Raw genomic sequence first — 19,145 nt, forward strand, 5'->3', positions numbered from 1 at the left:
TTCTGAGATAAGAGCTAAACTAGTTCTAGATAGAATTCGTTTTGCATTAGAAGAAGTAACATCATGCTAATCTCCCAGTTACATGCTAATTTCTGACTTTAACATCCTGCTAATATCTCACATTAACACAGCTACTACAATGCTAAATTCTTCTGTTGATATGTAAACTCCTTTGTCAACGCCCTCTGCTCCTCCCACCCAGCTTAAAATACGCTGCCAAGCTTAGCAGTGTTCATTGGAGCGCTGCCTTCCTGACAGTTCTGTTTCTTCACCTAAGGACGGCTACTTGTGTTGTGTCCGAAACGTCGTGAGAATTTTATTTGATTATGTTTTATTTTCATTATTTCCCTTCTACGTGACTTTACCGAAAGAACCAAGAAGATGAATCCCTGCAATCACGAAAGCTTTAAATCGAAATGTATTATTATCATAATCGTTATTGTTAAATAATAAAGTTTTTTAAAAAGAGTTTTAAGGGCTAGATCCCCACCTGACAAGGCCAATTTAATTTTGTAAGGTTTGTCACACAAATAAAATGTGCCAATTATTTACTACTTCAGCACACCGGTGTGTTGGGAGAGTAAACCCACAACATTTACAATCTGAGTACAACGTTTCGCTGGTGATTACAACAACCAGCTTCATCAGGCGATTTTCCAGAATGACATATTGGTCGCGAAACACTACATGTTAAACTGATCATTATTTTTACGCCTCTTTACCCGAGATAGAATCAATGTGTCACACGACTCTTTTTCAGGAGGGTCGTGCTCCATTGGGTTTTTATTGAGATTCATTTTCAGCCAATTCATAACAAGTGTCCACACATGTGGGAGGAAACTGTAGCACGTGAAGGGAGGACAACACGCTCCAACCCCGTACTGATGGAAACAGATGGCGATCAGTCCACTTGCTGTACCGCCGTCTCCTGGCGAGCCAGGGCTATGGCACCTCCACGCCGACAGAAATGGAGTTTCACAACGTTTGTGCGGTGATCCACCAATCCCTTGCCTGCCACAGTGCGGGATTACAGTCCACGTGTGTAGCCGCCACCACCACCGCCCGGCTAAATGTTGCCATGTCTAATCCCAATTTGAGTAATTTGCCGGTAATTATTCAGCATTGGGAATGTTTGGTCAATGACAGTTACATCGTATGTGTGTTTAAAAATAAAAGTATTGCTGAGGGCATGGGACTGACTGTCATGTGTGACACATGCTCACCTTGGACAGGTGTTGCTTGGGTCTGGATAAACTCCTTGAAAAGTTCCCAATTTCTGTTCTGCTGAAGAACTCTGTGGTAAGACCTTCGTGAAAAATACATGGATAAAATTAGCACTGTTGTCGAGAAGCTTTATTTTTACCAAGACGTTTGCATCACTTAAAAAGATTTGAAACAAAACAAACACTATTCCAATCAATACAAAATATGCATGGACTATCTATTCGTACGAAATCAATGTGGTGGCCGAGTGACATAGGGCTGATACCATTGTCATCATAAGGCGCTGGTACCATAATTTTCACAGGGGTGGGGCACCTTCATCGATAAGACATCATCAGTGTGAAGGCTGCCAAACATTTGAAACCATTGGGGTTGGACAGCATGATGATGGGGGTGTTTTCACATTTTTGTATTGTCAGGTGCCGCATGTTAGGGGCCCATACTTAAAGGCCACCAGTGGTCGCCAGTGGCCTGCGGGCCTTGCAATGAAGAGCACTGACCTAGATCCTTGGATCATAAACGGGTGTCAGCCAAGAGATGAAAACAAACACAGATCCTCAGGTGCAGTACGTTGATGGCTAATAATGACTAAGTGAATAAAACCATATCGTATTGCATTTGTTTTGTCACTTTACTCAGCATATTCCAGTGCTGAGGATGAAGACAACTGCTTTGGTTGCCATACGATTGACACTCTTTGCAGGGCACTAAACAAAAAGAGGCTAATGGCAGCAAATTCAGAAGCAGTTCTGTGACATCAAGTTTCATCAACCTGTGCACGATTACACAAGCTCGTGCATTGCTTTACTGTAATAATTCTCAATGAAAATATTTTGCATTTTTTTAATTTGATACCGATATAACAATTGGCATATAATTGGCAGCAGATGAAAAAAATCCGTTTATCATTACAGACAAAACGTGTACCAATGAATTACTTCCGCGCAAGTTGGTTCTTCAGAGCGCATGACATTCATGTCCATCACTCGGTAATAGTTCTCACACTTTGACAACATGAAATGATATCACGCCAAGATACGATGACACACAGTATTTTCAGCCCATGCTGAAAATACGGCAAATCTTGTTACGTTCAATGGAAAGGTCAACAAGCTTAGACATGCTTCTGCTTTTACTGGCAGTGGTCATACACTGCATGCTCCATAAATTCCAGGTTTTAAAATGCCAAGATCCGATCTCTGTAAATATAGCCGCACTAGGCTTACAACGAGATATCAATTCATCACTTGAATTTACAGTGAGGGAAAAAAGTATTTGATCCCCTGCTGATTTTGTACGTTTGCCCACTGACAAAAAAATGATCAGTCTATAATTTTAATGGTAGGTTTTTTTGAACAGTGAGAGACAGAATAACAACAAAAAAATCCAGAAAAACGCATGTCAAAAATATTATAAATTGATTTGCATTTTAATGAGGGAAATAAATATTTGACCCCCTCTCAATCAGAAAGATTTCTGGCTCCCAGGTATCTTTTAAACAGGTAACGAGCTGAGATTAGGAGCACACTCTTAATAATACTCTGATAGTGCAATACTCTGATAGTGCACTGTTTTTGAGTTGTATGCCTTTTGGCGTCTTCTGGTCCAACACCAGTGGAGACTAGGCTCTAAGAAAAGCCGTCTCGGGTGTGGACCAATCAAATTCAAGGACAGTGCATATTATTATCAGAGTTGTCTCTTTTGTTTGCATTTTGACTGCTTGTGTTGTGGTTATTGCAAACATGATGCATTGAAGAAAGGTGTCAGTTTTTGTGCCAGTTAAAAGGGTAAAACCTATTACTATAAGGTGACAACAGTTGGTGCGATTATTCGCAAATGGAAGAAACACAAAAGAACTGTCAATCTCCCTCGGCCTGGGGCTCCATGCAAGATCTCACCTCGTGGAGTTGCAATGATCATAAGAACGATGAGGAATCAGCCCAGAACTACACTGGAGGATCTTGTTAATGATCTCAAGGCAGATGGGACCATAGTCACCAAGAAAACAATTGGTAACACACTACGCCGTGAAGGACTGAAATCCTGCAGCGCCCGCAAGGTCCCCCTGCTCAAGAAAGCACATATGCATGCCCGTCTGAAGTTTGCCAATGAACATCTGAATGATTCAGAGGACAACTGGGTGAAAGTGTTGTGGTCAGATGAGACCAAAATGGAGCTCTTTGGCATCAACTCAACTCACCGTGTTTGGAGGAGGAGGAATGCTGCCTATGACCCCAAGAACACCATCCCCACCGTCAAACATGGAGGTGGAAACATTATGCTTTGGGGGTGTTTTTCTACTAAGGGGGCAGGACAACTTCACCGCATCAAAGGGACGATGGACGGGGCCATGTACCGTCAAATCTTGGGTGAGAACCTCCTTCCCTCAGCCAGGGCATTGAAAATGGGTCGTGGATGGGTATTCCAGCATGGCAATGACCCAAAACACACGGCCAAGGCAACAAAGGAGTGGGTCAAGAAGAAGCACATTAAGGTCCTGGAGTGGCCTAGCCAGTCTCCAGACCTTAATCCCATAGAAAATCTGTGGAGGGAGCTGAAGGTTGGAGTTGCCAAACGTCAGCCTCGAAACCTTAATGACTTGGAGAAGATCTGCAAAGAGGAGTGGGACATAATCCCTCCTGAGATGTGTGCAAACCTGGTGGCCAACTACAAGAAACGTCTGATCTCTGTAATTGCCAACAAGGGTTTTGCCACCAAGAACCAAGTCATGTTTTGCAGAGGGGTCAAATACTTATTTCCCTCATTAAAATGCAAATCAATTTATAACATTTTTGACATGCGTTTTTCTGGATTTTGTTGTTATTGTCTCTCACTGTTCAAATAAACCTACCTTTAAAATTATAGACTGATCATTTCGTTGTCAGTGGGCAAACGTACAAAATCAGCAGGGGATTAAATACTTTTTTCCCTCACTGTAGATTCCAACTGACAAACTCCAAATCACAATCTTGATTTGAAGCTTTCATGACTGCAGGAATCCATATTCTTTAGTTTTTTCGGTAAAGTCACGTAGGTAGAAAATAAAAAGAAATAACAATAATATATCACGCCCGAGGACGACCGCTTGTGTTGCGATCGAAACGTCGTGATATATTATTTGTATTTTAAATTTTGATTTAAAGCTTTCGTGACTGCAGTAATTCATATTCTTAGTTTTTTCGGTAAAGTCACGTTGAAGGGAAACAACACAATAATAAAATATATAAAAAAATTCTCACGACGTTTCGACCATAACTCAAACGGTCGTCTTCAGGTGTGTTGGTTTGCATAAATTTAAATAAATGCGCCGTTTAAAAATAAATTTATGCAAACCAACACACCTGAAGACGACCGTTTGAGTTATGGTCGAAACGTCGTGAGAATTTTTTATTGTTTATATATTTTATTATTTTGTTGTTTCCCTTCAACGTGACTTTACCGAAAAAACTAAGAATATTTGTATTTTGTTCCATTTTTCTATCTACGTGACTTTACCGAAAGAACCAAAGAGTATCCCAAGTTCTATAGTCAGTCAAGCACATGAGTTATGTATTCGTACGTGCACAGCCCTTTTTTAATCCACTGCTGGATGAGGGCCTCCCCATGTTGTAAAATAGAAACTTGATTTGTCCATACTTCACCACACTAGTCAGTGTGGGTTGGTGAATGCAGCGAGAATAGAAGCACAAAGCAACAATAGCTGTTGCTACACTGCCCTCTGCTGCCGACCTAATTGTGACGCAGCCGATAACAACCTGCCGCGCATGGTGGCCACCCATCCAGGTACCAACCAGTCTCAAAACCTAAGTTCTGCAGTGTGACGAGATCGGGAGCATTCTGGGTGATTTGGTCACAGGCAAGCTCCTCTGCTTTATACTAATAAAACATTCCAATAACATATCAAACAAACATCCCTGAGCAGGATGCTTTTTCGGCCGATTATTCACTGGTCTTCAGCCAAAATGCTTCCAAAATAAATGGAGACCAACCTTACTGATTCTGGGTCACTGAGAATGAAAATGATGCTTAAAATAGTTGATTGGGTCTAGTTTTCAAGATATGCTACTGGGTCAGTATATATACGACCCTTGACTTGGGGATAGTGGAGGATTAGTGAGTTATAAAGGGAAGGGATCTCAATTTAAACCAGAAATGACTAAAATTCATCTTTGACTGGATCTATGAATGCATCTATGACTGGGTTGGACAGTACTTGCTTTTTAAGTGAAACAATGAATGTTGCAATCTTAACTTGGTATTGCATCATACATTATATGAATTGCACCATGTTATTCCAAGAAGTCATGGATGATGCTATCATAACTAGGCTTGCATCCCTCTGCTGAACAAATTGCCCTATATCAGCTCTAGAAATAATACAGTGTCGTGCTCTCTTATTTGTAAGTGTTTGATTTTGCAAAGGGACACATTTCTATTTAGCCAAAGTGAGCAGAGATGCCTCATACTTGTGTCAACAAAGCAGGTAACTTCTGCTATGTTTTTGTGGCGAAGTGACTTTTGTTTCACAAAAGCACAGTATAACCACTATGGTTAAGAAAGCCTATCACCTTTATTTTGACTGCAAAATTGGGGAGATCAGGACAAGATGTAGGCCCCACACATATGCTTCAACACTTGTGCAACAAATCTTCGCCAGCGGTTGAAGAGCAAAAAGGAAAGCTATGCCTTTTGAAGTGCCAATTATTTGGAGAGAGCCAACAGATCATATCAGCAATTGTTACTTCTGCATGGCGCCTCCAGTTGCGAAAGGTGTGTCAAAGAAGAAAAAATGGACTATGCATTATCCAAACATTCGATCAGCTATACGCCCAGTACCCCACGGAGAAGGACTGCCGGTTCCTGATGCACCAGAATCATTCTCACTTGAGTCAGACGAGGAAGAGGATGAAACTTCTGGTCCTGAACCATCAAGGTCACATGACCCAGATTTTCTCCCACCCTCCTACTCTGAACCACACTTCATAACACAAGGTGAACTGAAAGACCTTGTCAAGGTTTTGGAACTACCCCAGAGTAAGGCAGAGCTGTTGGGCTCTAGACTGCAGCAGTGGAATCTACTGGCAGGTGATGTTAGGGTTTCCATGTTCCGTGACCGTCAAAAGGATCTTGTTCCATTCTTCTTCATGGAAAGTGATCTTGTAGCCTGCAACAACATCGATGGTGTGATGGCAGCCCTCAACATCGTTCATGATCCAGATGAGTGAAGACAGTTAATTGATTAATCGAAGATGAGTCTTAAAGCTGTTTTACTGAATAAAGGCAATGTTTTGCCATCAATTCCAATTGGTCACAAGGTCCATATGAAGGAAACCTATGACAAAATGAAACAACTTTTGAGGTGCATAAACTATGACCAACATCAGTGGCAGCTTTCTGGCGATTTGAAGGTTGTAGCTCTCTTGTTTGGTCTGCAGACTTGATACACAAAGTATTGCTATTTTCTCTGCGAATGGGATAGTCGCGCGAGATATTCCCACTACACCAAGATAGAGTGGCCACTGACAGTCATTGGAGCCTGGGAGGTAAAGTGTTCAGCATCCACGACTTGTTGAATCAAATAATATTTTGTTACCACCCTTACACATCAAGCTGGGTTTGATGAAGAACTTTATTAAAGTCATGGACAAAACACAAGCAGCTTGCAAGTAAATCCGTAGAAAATTTCCAAGGTTAAGTGAAGCTAAGATAAAGTAAGGTGTCTTTGTTGGTCCTCAAAATTCCTGAACGTCTTCGAGATGATGCATTTGACAGTGCACTGCTTGGCAAAGGAAAAGACAGCATGAAAATCCTTCCAGTTAGTGGCAACACATATTCTCGGAAACAACTACAGGGAGCTGGTGGAAAACCTATTTAAGGCATACAAAAGCCTTGGTTGCAACATGTCACTAAAGATACATGTTTTGCACTCTCATCTAGATTTTTTTCCCACCGAACTGCGGAGCAGTGAGCGACAAGCATGGCGAGCGAATTCACCAGGACATTGCAACAATGGAGAAATGCTATCAAGGCAAATGGAGCCCATCAATGCTTGCAGACTATTGCTGGACAGTGACAAGAGATGCTTCATTTAATTAATACAAGTGTAATAAAACACTTCGACGATGAGCGTTGACTTGCCTTTCTTTATTTATATCTGTATCGGCTGAACAGCTCCATGCTCCTCCATTCGGATATTAACCGTTCCGTTCTTCTCTGCGCGGCATGTGTTGACTCCGTCCTGCGCACGGCTCGCTCACGATCCCTGCTCCTGCGCACCGCTTGCTGGCGGCGCGTAAAGAGGCAACCCTCGGACTGCCACGTGGCCGCTGGCGTTCCAAAGGCGCGAGACGTGGTCCCGCTTCCAGAACTCCCACACTGACCCCGAGGCTCTTCCTGCTTTCCCTTATATCCCTCTCACGTGGAGCCAAGCCCCGCCTCTAGCCACGCCCCTTCTAGAACCTTCCCGATGGTTCCCCGCGAACACCCTTGAGCTCCGCCCCTGGACTTCGGCCCAGATGTTCCCACTTAACTTGATTGGCTTATGGCTGATACAGCAGAGCCTATCCAGCCGTACGGCGACCATCGGTGTACTCTCTTATTACACAAGAGACAATCCAAGAAGCGCTGAGTAGACACTGAATACGGACTAAACTATGTATTTATATATACATAACTGTGTTTTGCCTTTCGTTTCACAATACATTTTATTTATATAACCCTTTTGCTGATTTTTTAAGTGTTACATGAACAGGACAGGTGACATGTTATCATGTAAAGCAACCATAAACACATGAAAAGACCTAGGTTTACAATTTATGAGCAAAACTCTATCTACACAATATATAGACGTAAAATGTAAAAACTTAAATATCTTGGGAACAGTAGACAATCAGTTGTTTTCATTGTTATGTTTGAATTCAGCACGTCAAAATCCATAATAAGCAGTACATTTAATCTCTGAAACAGACATCTAAAAAATTGTAGACCAGTGTAATCACCTTTCCGTTAACATTCTGCTCCTTTGCATGTCTCTAAGTAATCATTAAAAGGGGAGTGGTGGCACCGTGGTTAGTGCACTACACTATGAACACAGAGCAACCACGTTCGACTCCTGGACATGGCTAGCATCAGTACCAAAGTGATATCAGAATCAGTTCTGCACCACACCCGACATCACCAACCTGCGTTGACCAGTATGGTGAAGTATGGTTATGAAACCCCAATGACCGATATGGTGTGGGGGAGGCCTTCATCCACGAAAGGGTTGAGAATGGCACTTATCGACTAAAATAACGGCAGCACATTTTCAAACAGCAATGTATTTGAAGACACTAACTTTGCACCATGATGGCAATGCGATGTTTCATACGGCAGACATCAACCATAGCACTTAACAGCATTCAACGTGAAAAGTTTACATGCACAAGACCCAAATGGCTATTCCTTCCCATCGCTGTCACTCCAACACAGATAATGTGGATCAACATCAAGTCTTCAATCTACTATACGTATAACCTAGTGTCACTGCATCGTAAAGAGCACTTAAATTGCACGCAACTGTAAACACTGGCCAAGTAACGCAGTGTAGCTGGGTCTATAAATGGAAATACTGGCTGGAGCACAAGCAAATGGTGCTCCCCATAATATGTTTCTGAACAAAAGTCTACATCTTCTTTCGCACCACCGTACGTAGCCAAGCGTGCTAATCAGAGGTGCGGGGGAAAGACAACAAACTAAACACAAAAAGCAGTCCTTAAGAAATAAGTTTGCAATCTAGATTTCAAAGTGCATAGCTCCAGTGGCTTCATTATGTCAGAAGAAAGAGCATTCCAGATGGCCGCAGAAGCACATCTGAAAGCGCATGATGCAGTCATCATCTTTGTTCGATGGCTAGCCAAAAGCCGCTGCTGTGAGGATGACCAGAGTTTGCATGATGGTTTATGCTCCTTGATGAGATCAGCGAGGTATTGTGGTTCATTTGTGGCAATATTGTGGCCTGGACTCAACAAGAAAGCAATTGGGTGTTCATGTGGGCTCCAAATAGAGTCAACACTGAAGGAGGGATAGTAATCATCAGCATCTTCACAGTAATGCATTTTCCATGTTATATGTGAACCTAAAACTATCATTTATGTTACCAGGAAAGGCTAACTGAGCTATATGGCTCTTTTTTCAGAAGCGACCGGGCCACAAACAATAGCTCAATAAAGTGGATTATCTTGTGGAAATGTACAGCAGCCAAATACTCTAAACGCATGTTTATTAAAAAAACAAAGAATCCGGAGAAAAATCCACGCAACCACAGAAATAACATGCAAACTTCAAATATACAGACGTCAGGGTCAGGATCGAACCCTCGACCTCCTGTATACCAGTCGGGGTAGTCAACATCTCGCCAGAGTGGCGCCCGTTTTTTATTTCATTTGGTGCTATAATAATGCACAATGAATCTAAATCATGCTACCAATGCACGAGTGAAAGTAACAATTCCATGGTTGAGCTGGGTGGGTGCACACTTATATAACCGGTCGTGGGCCCAATGAGAGTGCCCTCGGAGGATACAGTGAGGGAAAAAAGTATTTGATCCCCTGCTGATGTTGTACGTTTGCCAACTGACAAAGAAATAATCAGCCTATAATTTTAATGGTATGTTTATTTGAACAGCGAGAGGCAAAATAACAACAAGAAAATCCAGAAAAAACGCATGTCAAAAATGTTATAAATTGATTTGCATTTTAACGAGTGAAATAAGTATTTGACCCCCTCTCAATCAGAAAGATTCCTGGCTCCCAGGTGCTCCTAATCTCAGCTTGTTACCTGTATAAAAGACACCTATCCACAGAAACAATCAATCAGATTCCAAACTCTCCACCATGGCCAAGACCAAAGAGTACTCCAAGGATGTCAGGGACAAGATTGTAGACCTAAACAAGGCTGGAATGGGCTACAAGACCATTGCCAAGCAGCTTGGTGAGAAGGTGACAACAGTTGGTGCGATTATTTGCAAATGGAAGAAACACAAAAGAACTGTCAATCTCCCTCAGCCTGGGGCTCCATGCAAGATCTCACCTCGTGGAGTTGCAATGATCATAAGAACGGTGAGGAATCAGCCCAGAACTGCACTGGAGGATCTTGTCAATGATCTCAAGGCAGCTGGGACCATAGTCACCAAGAAAACAATTGGTAACACACTACGCCGTGAAGGACTGAAATCCTGCAGCGCCCGCAAGGTCCCCCTGCTCAAGAAAGCACATATGCATGCCCGTCTGAAGTTTGCCAATGAACATCTGAATGATTCAGAGGACAACTGGGTGAAAGTGTTGTGGTCAGATGAGACCAAAATGGAGCTCTTTGGCATCAACTCAACTCACCGTGTTTGGAGGAGGAGGAATGCTGCCTATGACCCCAAGAACACCATCCCCACCGTCAAACATGGAGGTGGAAACATTATGCTTTGGGGGTGTTTTTCTGCTAAGGGGGCAGGACCAACTTAACCGCATCAAAGGGACGATGGACGGATGCCATGTACCGTCAAATCTTGGGTGAGAACCTCCACCCTCAGCCAGGGCATTGAAAATGGGTCGTGGATGGGTATTCCAGCATGACAATGACCCAAAACACATGGCCAAGGCAACAAAGGAGTGGCTCAAGAAGAAGCATATTAAGGTCCTGGAGTGGCCTAGCCAGTCTCCAGACCTTAATCCCATAGAAAATCTGTGGAGGGAGCTGAAAGTTGGAGTTGCCAAACGTCAGCCTCGAAACCTTAATGAATTGGAGAAGATCTGCAAAGAGGAGTGGGACATAATCCCTCCTGAGATGTGTGCAAACCTGGTGGCCAACTACAAGAAACGTCTGACCTCTGTGATTGCCAACAAGGGTTTTGCCACCAAGTACTAAGTCATGTTTTGCAGAGGAGTCAAATACTCATTTCCCTCATTAAAATGCAAATCAATTTATAACATTTTTGACATGCGTTTTTCTGGAGTTTTTGTTTTTATTCTGTCTCTCACTGTTCAATTAAACCTACCATTAAAATTATAAACTGATAATTTCTTTGTCAGTGGGCAAACGTACAAAATCAGCAGGGGATCAAATACTTGTTTCCCTCACTGTATATAAAATACTGGAAAAGAGATACATTACTGGGTACGATGTAACAGAAGAGCAACACATTCCATGCAAGACAATGAGCGAATAAAATAAAAACTTAAAAGTAACACCTGTCAACTGTGTAAAAACACTTTGAACAACGTTACTAATATGCAGTAAAAAAAACTCAAGTAAGAACATTTGTTATTGCGCACTCTTATGAGTCCAATCGATCACGAATGCGCAAGCAAAGTAAAAAAATATATCGATAAATTACAATTGCACGTAAATCAAATACGCGTCAAGTAATTGTTACAGATCCGAATATATTGCCTTGAGTGAATGGTAGACATTCCACATTACGATGGTGAGGACCAGTGACTCCATCGTTGTCTTCATGCTAAGAGACCACAACGATTGCCAACAGGAGAGGTGATCTGAGAAACGAAAAACCTGATCGCGATGTGAGAGAGATGACAAGCGGAGGCCTAGATGTAGTGTCGTTTTATTGGAGTGAAGAATACTGGGGCCAGATTGTGGAACAGGACAGGGAAATGTCAAATGTCATATTTCGATTTAAAGCTTTCGTGACTGCAGGGATTCATCTTCTTGGTTCTTTCGGTAAAGTCATGTAGAATGGAAATAAAATAATTTAAATAAAACATAATAAAATAAAAATAAATATTTTATTCCATTTAATAAATAAATATTTCTTCTATTATTTTTATAATTTTATTTCCAATCTATGTGACTTTACCGAAAGAACCAAGAAGAAGAAAAGTCAAATGTCATCTCAACTTCAAACGGAGTTTTTACCTGCGGTGCGAGAAATTAAGATATTTGGAGTGGGGAAATATAACTTGAGTGTGACCAATGCAATTTTCATTTAAATGTCAGAGTAAGGCTGAGCCATTACGAGGATCAAAATGACAGACAGATATTTTCAGCTGTGATGGGATAAAATGCAGAATAGAAGATTGAGGATAGGAAACTAGAGGTTATATGGAGGCAGTTTAAGCATGATATACTGCTTATATGATATGCATAAATATGCTATGCCACTACCAATAATTATATGCGAGTCAGGAAACTGCAAACCTGTAATAGTTTTTCAGGCCACAGACCCCTGCATATGATACCGTGTTTGCGGGTCGCTCGCGTATGAACGCAATTGGCTCAGAGGTGACGGACGATTTTGCCTGTGCTGGCTCGCAAGCTGGCCCTGCGTATGCTAAGCTGGCCAAACCACACTGCTGGAGCACAACGACCTGGCCAGCGCGCCTCCCGTCTCTACGCTGGCCATTGCCCGAGTGAGGCTGTGCACGCACACCGGAGTTTATGACAGTAATGCACGACAGCATTTTTTCCAGCCGCTAAAAACCCACTGCCCTCAACACTTTGTACGTATGTATGTACTCTATGTGGAACCTCTTTCACACCACCATACGTAGCCAATGATTTGTGGTGGGAAGGACAGCAAACTAAGCACAAAAAGCAGTTCGAAAAAAAATAGTTTTCAATCTAGATTTAAGTGCGCATATAGCTCCAGCGGCTTCCTAATATTGGAAGAGCATTCCAGATGGCTGCGAAAGTGCATCTGAAAGCGCGCGATGCGGTGACCATCTTTGTTCGATGACCAGCTAAAAGCCGCTGCTGTGAGGATGACCAGAGTTAGTGTGATGGTTTATGCTCCTTGACGAGATCACTTTTGCACGTGGTGGGTAAAGTAGGGTTGCCATCTCTTGACGTGCAAAAAAATGGGACATATCTTCAAAAGATGAAAATGCATTTTCATGGAACTGCATGGAAATATAGTGCCTTGAGTGGCGTTTTATTACGCAACAAGGACTTTTAAATATCCTTGGAGGATTTCCAGGTTTCCCAGGACAGATAATGCCAAATGAGGATGATCCTGGGAGAACCAGGATGGGTGGCAACCCTAGCAGTAGGGTGGCATCACAGGCCTCGTGGTCTGGTGGGACGGCTAAGCAGCTGTGGACACGGCACTCCACTGAGCCTCCGAGACACGTCTGGAGACTCCCGCGTCGAGAATCGAACCCAGCCCTTCGTGCTGTGAGGCCCAAGTGTTACTCTTGCACCACCACCCTGCCATCCATTGAGTCACAATATTATATTTGCGATAATCGGGTATTTTTAATTTCTTATGTAATGTGTAGTTTTTGCTGTGATTTCCCTTTTCCTCATCATTGTACTTTTCTAGATTATTTTGTTACTTTGGTCTCTTGAGCTCTCTCCAGGTTAAAAAAAAAACGGTGTTCCACTATTGTAGAAGTGCCTTAATTCATACAGTATTGTTGTTGATCTGATATGTAAACAATTTACATAAGTTGAATATTGAATGCTTTCTATAGAGGGATACTGCCGTGGTGTAATGGTTCGTGCATGCAATCCACAGGTCACTCATTCGATCGACCTCCCGGCATGGCAGTTGAAACAATGATCAAGTTTCTTACATCTCACCCACCTCTGTCCACCCAGCAGTATTAATTGTTACACCATAGTTAAGTCGATCTGGAGGTCGCATGTGGTGGGGTAAAGTGTGGGTACCCCCCACCTCTTCCAAGATGCCTGACTAGTTGACAAGTAGCCAAAATACTCTCCAGAGGGGCTCTCTGGAGCTCCATTTAGAGGAGGCCCTTCTGCCAGCGGTGGGTGTGAGCAGGCAATTGTAGGACTGGATCTTTATATACATTAGAAACATATACCTGACCCGAAAAAAAGAATCTCACTTGGAGAAGTGAAGAGCTCCATTGGGGTCGGCTAAATACACAGAAGCCAGCGATGTCACTGACCCTGCACTGGAACGCCACTTAGTCGACTAGAGGGGGCGGCAAAGAGCACATCTTCTCTTGGTAGCCTCTACAGCCAAAATGTTCAATACGCCCCACGAGTGGGGGGGGGGGGTGTATTCCGAGGATAACGGCGGTAGGTGACGACACTTGAAATGTGAAAAAATCCCAAGTGAATACATCTGCTTTGGACGGCACGTTTGGAGGACATGAAGACAGACAGAAGACGGACGGGCGGGCGAACAGGCAAGCCAGTGTGGTCACCGGGTGGTGGCGGGCAGTGCGGTGCGTATGCGGTGCCACTGCAGTGGAGCAACTTGGCCGGCGCTACCCTCTCCTCGCACCCCCCCCCCCCCCCACGAACGCACGCACACCCCACTAAACACTCACATGTACCCCCGTAGGGTCTCGAGGAGGGATCACCTGGTACGATGGGTTTTCACCCGAGGGCCTCACTAGCAGGGACGTCCCACGGTTTCCCCGGACCAGGAAATTGGCTGAGCCCCGCCGACCGGATTACATGGCGGCCCCCACAAGAAGGGAGAATAGAGCTTTACAGGCCGGCCGCGATGAAGCATACACAACACAGGGGGGTGGGACCTCAAGGCCAGCACCCAGTGGCAGGGTAAACAGTGGGGTGGGAGGGAAAAGCCCCTAGGCAGATAAGAGTTGATTTAAGTTGGAGGGAGCGAGGGGTTTATCGATGAGTCAACAGCGAGGGACGCAGGTACAGAGACAATGGGAAGGGGGGGGATGACGCAACCCCCCACCCTACCAACGGCCAGAGCGCTCGAAACGGCAGCAAAGAAGATTCGATTGGATGCGCAGGATGACGTCATATGACCCGGGGATTAAAGGGTTTTGGGAACATAAGGGGGCCGGAGGGGTGGATTGGATCAGAGTTCTTCTGGAGTGGGAGAGAATACCAGCTGCCCTCAGCGTCCGTGGGACGCCTGCAGGGTGCAGCTGAAGATGACTGCCCCGGCAAAGTCTCAGAGGCAGGCATCTTCCCCAACCCCCATCGCCCATCGTGCAGCTGGAAAGGTGAGTCAGTACTGGGGGAGGGGGCCAATTCAGCCCAGCTCGCAGTCAGCTCGAGCTTGGAGGATAGACGCACTCTGCGACGGCTAGGAGATAGGAGGTTAGGCGCTGCCCGAAGGGTGCTGGCTGGAGGGGGCCATAAACAGGGGTTCACTATTCGCTAATAAACCCTTAGCACAGACTGATATTTGACGCGTGGTGCATGTGTGTGTGGGAAGAGCGGTGGGACAGTGATCGGCGCACGACAGTGTGTGGGTGACTGGAATCAGTATATGCATGACGCGCGCGCACATACAAATAATTAATTAAATAGAGGGACGCTTGACCGCGGCGCGAGCGTAGCGCACGGAGATTAATTGATTCCGAGCGCCGTTGGCTTGTTGACACAACGCCTTAGCAGAAATAATTAATTAACTTTGCGAGGTTAGGACGCGGGAGGAGGGGGAGGAGGTGATTGACCCCCCCCCCAATGGCAGGTGGGGGGGAGGGCATCGGCCCTCACCTAATGGGGAGTGAAGGGGGGGCATTAGCCCCCACCAATTAGACGTGGCGCCCCCCCCCCCCCCGCTCGTGGTGAGTGAGAGGTAGATCAGCCCCCACCTAATGGGGAGTGGGGAGGGGGGCATTAGCCCCCACACGTACCCCGGTAAGGTGGCCGGTTCATCGACAGGAGCCTGCTGAGGAGTAGAACGGCGAGGACGGCCCACGTGACCGCACAGCTCAGCACCCACCAGAGCCGCATCCCTCCCAGAGCCAGGTGGCCCCCTTCAGCCAAGCTGTTCACACACACATAACAACAACCGGCATTCGCCACTCAGTGGCGGTGACGTCACCACGGCGCTTGTGCCAGGCTACACGTTGAGGATACATTAAGTGTCGAAGGTTCGCTGACAGGTCGTTACTATTTTTATATTACGAGGTAAAGTCCACTGAGATATTTAGATCTTATTCAGAAGTGACCTGGCCACAAATTATCGCTCAAAGAAGTGGCTTATCACCTGGAAATGTATAGGAACAAGTACCCGGCGTTGCCCGGGCGAAAAAGGCAGACACACACATGGACTTAAGCACAGACATCGACCCACACACATAGAAACACATCGACTTAGACGCACACACACACACATATGGTTAAACCCAGGGTGGATCGTTAGCAGGCCAGCCTAAATGTTTCCAACTGGTGAAGATGTTCCATTAGGTGGGTGCACGTTTCGCAAGCGTGCAGAAGGCAGGGGATTACTGTGGCCGAGAAGACCTGGAGCTTCATGCGGAGCGAGAGACCAGGTAGCTTCCACACAGCGTAACGCAGCCGATGAAAAGATAATGGCGCTCAACTGATTTGGAGTGAGACCTCTGGTGTTAAACCGGAGCTGGTCATGAGCACACTGGCCAGGTATGGGAATCTCTCCAATCTCTCCACAACTGGCGCATCAGAAATTGTGAGTTGTGGGGGTGGATTGTCCGATGGTACAAAATACCCGGCCAGGTGCTTAGATTTGATGGGGCTGATGGTAAGGCCCCACTTCTTAGTGCCAAGCTCCAGGTTCAGCAGCAGTGCCTCCAAGTCCTCCTCTGAGTGAGCAGGATTCACCAGAGCATTGGCATACAAAACATGGTTGATCAATAGGGAGCCATCCCTTGACCATACCCGGGCATCGATCAGCCTCCCATTGTATATGTACCATATAGTAATTCCTCCGGTACAGCCATTGAAGTCTTCACGAACTACGTGGTCAAAATATGTTAAATAATGTGGGAGCCAGAGGACATCCCTGTCGCACCCCAAAGTGTAGAGGGAATGGCTCTGACTGACGGCCACATAGTTTGACGCGGGGCCGCTCACCATCATGAAGGTCCTTAAGGATCGTGAGCAGAGGGTGAGGGACTCCGAAAGTATGAAGAACAACCCAGAGGCCAGGCCTACTGATGGTATCATAGGCCTTGACCAGGTCAATACAGCACACACATTCACTCACACATGGACCTACAGACACGCAAAGAAATGGACTTGCACGGACTCACATGGAGCCACGGACACAAAGCGACAAACACACACGCCCATGGACTGACACACACAGACATATCGACTCGCACACACAAACACATGGACACACACATATGGACTCACACACGCATAGACATCCACTTTAGATATACACACGCGCAGAGACTTTTATATATAAGATACTCTAAACACATGTTTCTGAATGTGGAGGGAAAAACCGGAGGACCTGGAGAAAAATGTACGTGACCACGGGGAGAACACACACCCATTCCCAGACATGCATAGACATTCCCGCATAGACATTCATGATTCCCACACATAAGAGCCTTGCAGCGCTTTAATAGATGCATCAAAAACAAGTTTTACAAAATTATATCTCCATTACACCTTTTGTAGAACAACAGTTCTAAGGCTCCTTACGACGTACAAAATACTCAGCACATTCGTCAATGTACAGATTCTTCAACGGCATTCAACCAATTGACAATCACGTACATTTACATCGGGAGATGCATTCACGCCGATATATGCTACGATACCAGAGAGAATCCCACAAACACAGCGCTGTGCACACCCGCCGTATCGTGTATTAAAAAATACAATTATATATTTTTTTAAAGGATGGCACATATGCATATAATGGAGCCAGTGCTAACAATTATGAATATCGCCAATTTAAAAACATACGTTTTATGGGCAGCCTCCAAAGAGGATGCGGAAGCACACGCTTGAAGGTATACCACAAGACTGCTCAATAGTGCTGGAGCAAACTTCGCAAAAGCTCGGCTAGCGACACACACAGTGGCTCGCTGGGACGACAAGAAGAGACACGGAGAGCAGTGCCCAAGATGATTTGTATGGGATGATGAATTAAACCAGACATGTGAGTGCAAGCCAGGATTGCCTTGAACGATGGAATTGCGATTTAAAACATGTATGCGTGTTTTTACCAAATTCCAGTTTAATCTTTAGCAATAATCATTTTCAGCCCCTTCTCAATACACTGCTGGATCAAGGCTGACAGCGTGTTGTCAGTGATCTTGTCAAGGAACATAAACTATCACGCAAACTCCGGTCATCCTCGCAGCGGCTAGCCATCGAACAAAGATGGTTATTGCATCGTGCACTTTCGATGTGCTTCGGCAGCCGTCTGGAACGCTTTTCTTTCCGATATTAGGAAGCCACTGGAGCTATCTGCTTTTAAATCTAGATTGAAAACGAATTTCTTTAGAACTGACTTTTGTGTTAGGTTTGTTGTCCTTCCCCCCCACACTTCCGATTAGGACGGTTGGCTACGGACGGTGCAAAAAAACATTTTTGATCAACAAATAATTTGGTGATAGTGCATTGGCAGTGGGGCATGAGCACAAACAACAACAAAACACTCCAACAGTGTGGCCTTAAAAGACAAATTATATAATAGGCGATGTTTTTGGCAGTGGCCCTTCTTTATAGCACGGGGATATAGAGGCCAGAGAGATGGAGTGGATTACAATAGTTGTAATCCAACAAATATACATACATCGGGGCTTTTTGACCATACTTTACCAGTGCGGATTGGGGGGGGGGGGGGCGCGGACTGGTTCAGATATCACTTACCACTGATATTAGCCATGAACGAGAATCTAATTCTGCTTGCTGGGTTCACAGTGCAGCGCACTAGGCCCTGCGCAACTTCTCCAACCCCAATATTTCATAAGTGATTTCAAAAGATCCATACGTAATCCGAATAGATCCGTTTTAATGTAATCACCAAGCACGTCCCACATGTGCCAGGCCATGTCACTGGGTGAGAGAGATGTCCTCCAAGGACTCACAGCCAGCACAGCATCACATCAGGTTAGGAAAGGTCCATGAAAGATGACAGCACAGAACTCATCGAAGGGTCAATTCAGAGGGCCTGTTACGTAACACCGAGCAGCTCTCCATTAGGCTTGTTGCACGCCAGTCTTCCTTTTCACGTGAAAACGCGCTGC

At 44.8% G+C, this 19,145-nt stretch overlaps 1 protein-coding gene across 4 annotated transcripts in view; it reads right to left on the reverse strand.

Moving 5' to 3' along the window:
* Positions 1-19,145, reverse strand: part of CHST10 (carbohydrate sulfotransferase 10) — an 83,535-nt gene that overhangs the window by 13,072 nt on the left and 51,318 nt on the right. For all 4 annotated transcript variants that reach the window (XM_032956732.2, XM_032956730.2, XM_076067882.1 and 1 more), the window contains 2 exons: positions 15,807-15,940; positions 1,224-1,306 (listed from right to left, as the gene is read on the reverse strand). In XM_032956732.2, coding sequence (XP_032812623.1) covers positions 1,224-1,306; positions 15,807-15,906 — 183 coding nt within the window. In that variant the 5' untranslated portion in view covers positions 15,907-15,940. Of the gene's footprint in view, positions 1-1,223; positions 1,307-15,806; positions 15,941-19,145 lie in introns of those variants that run through there.

This window comes from Petromyzon marinus, chromosome 18 (genome assembly GCF_048934315.1).
Source record: "Petromyzon marinus isolate PM22_M1 ecotype Great Lakes invasive population chromosome 18, UKy_Petmar_22M1.pri1.0, whole genome shotgun sequence".
NCBI classification, from domain to species: domain Eukaryota; kingdom Metazoa; phylum Chordata; class Hyperoartia; order Petromyzontiformes; family Petromyzontidae; genus Petromyzon; species Petromyzon marinus.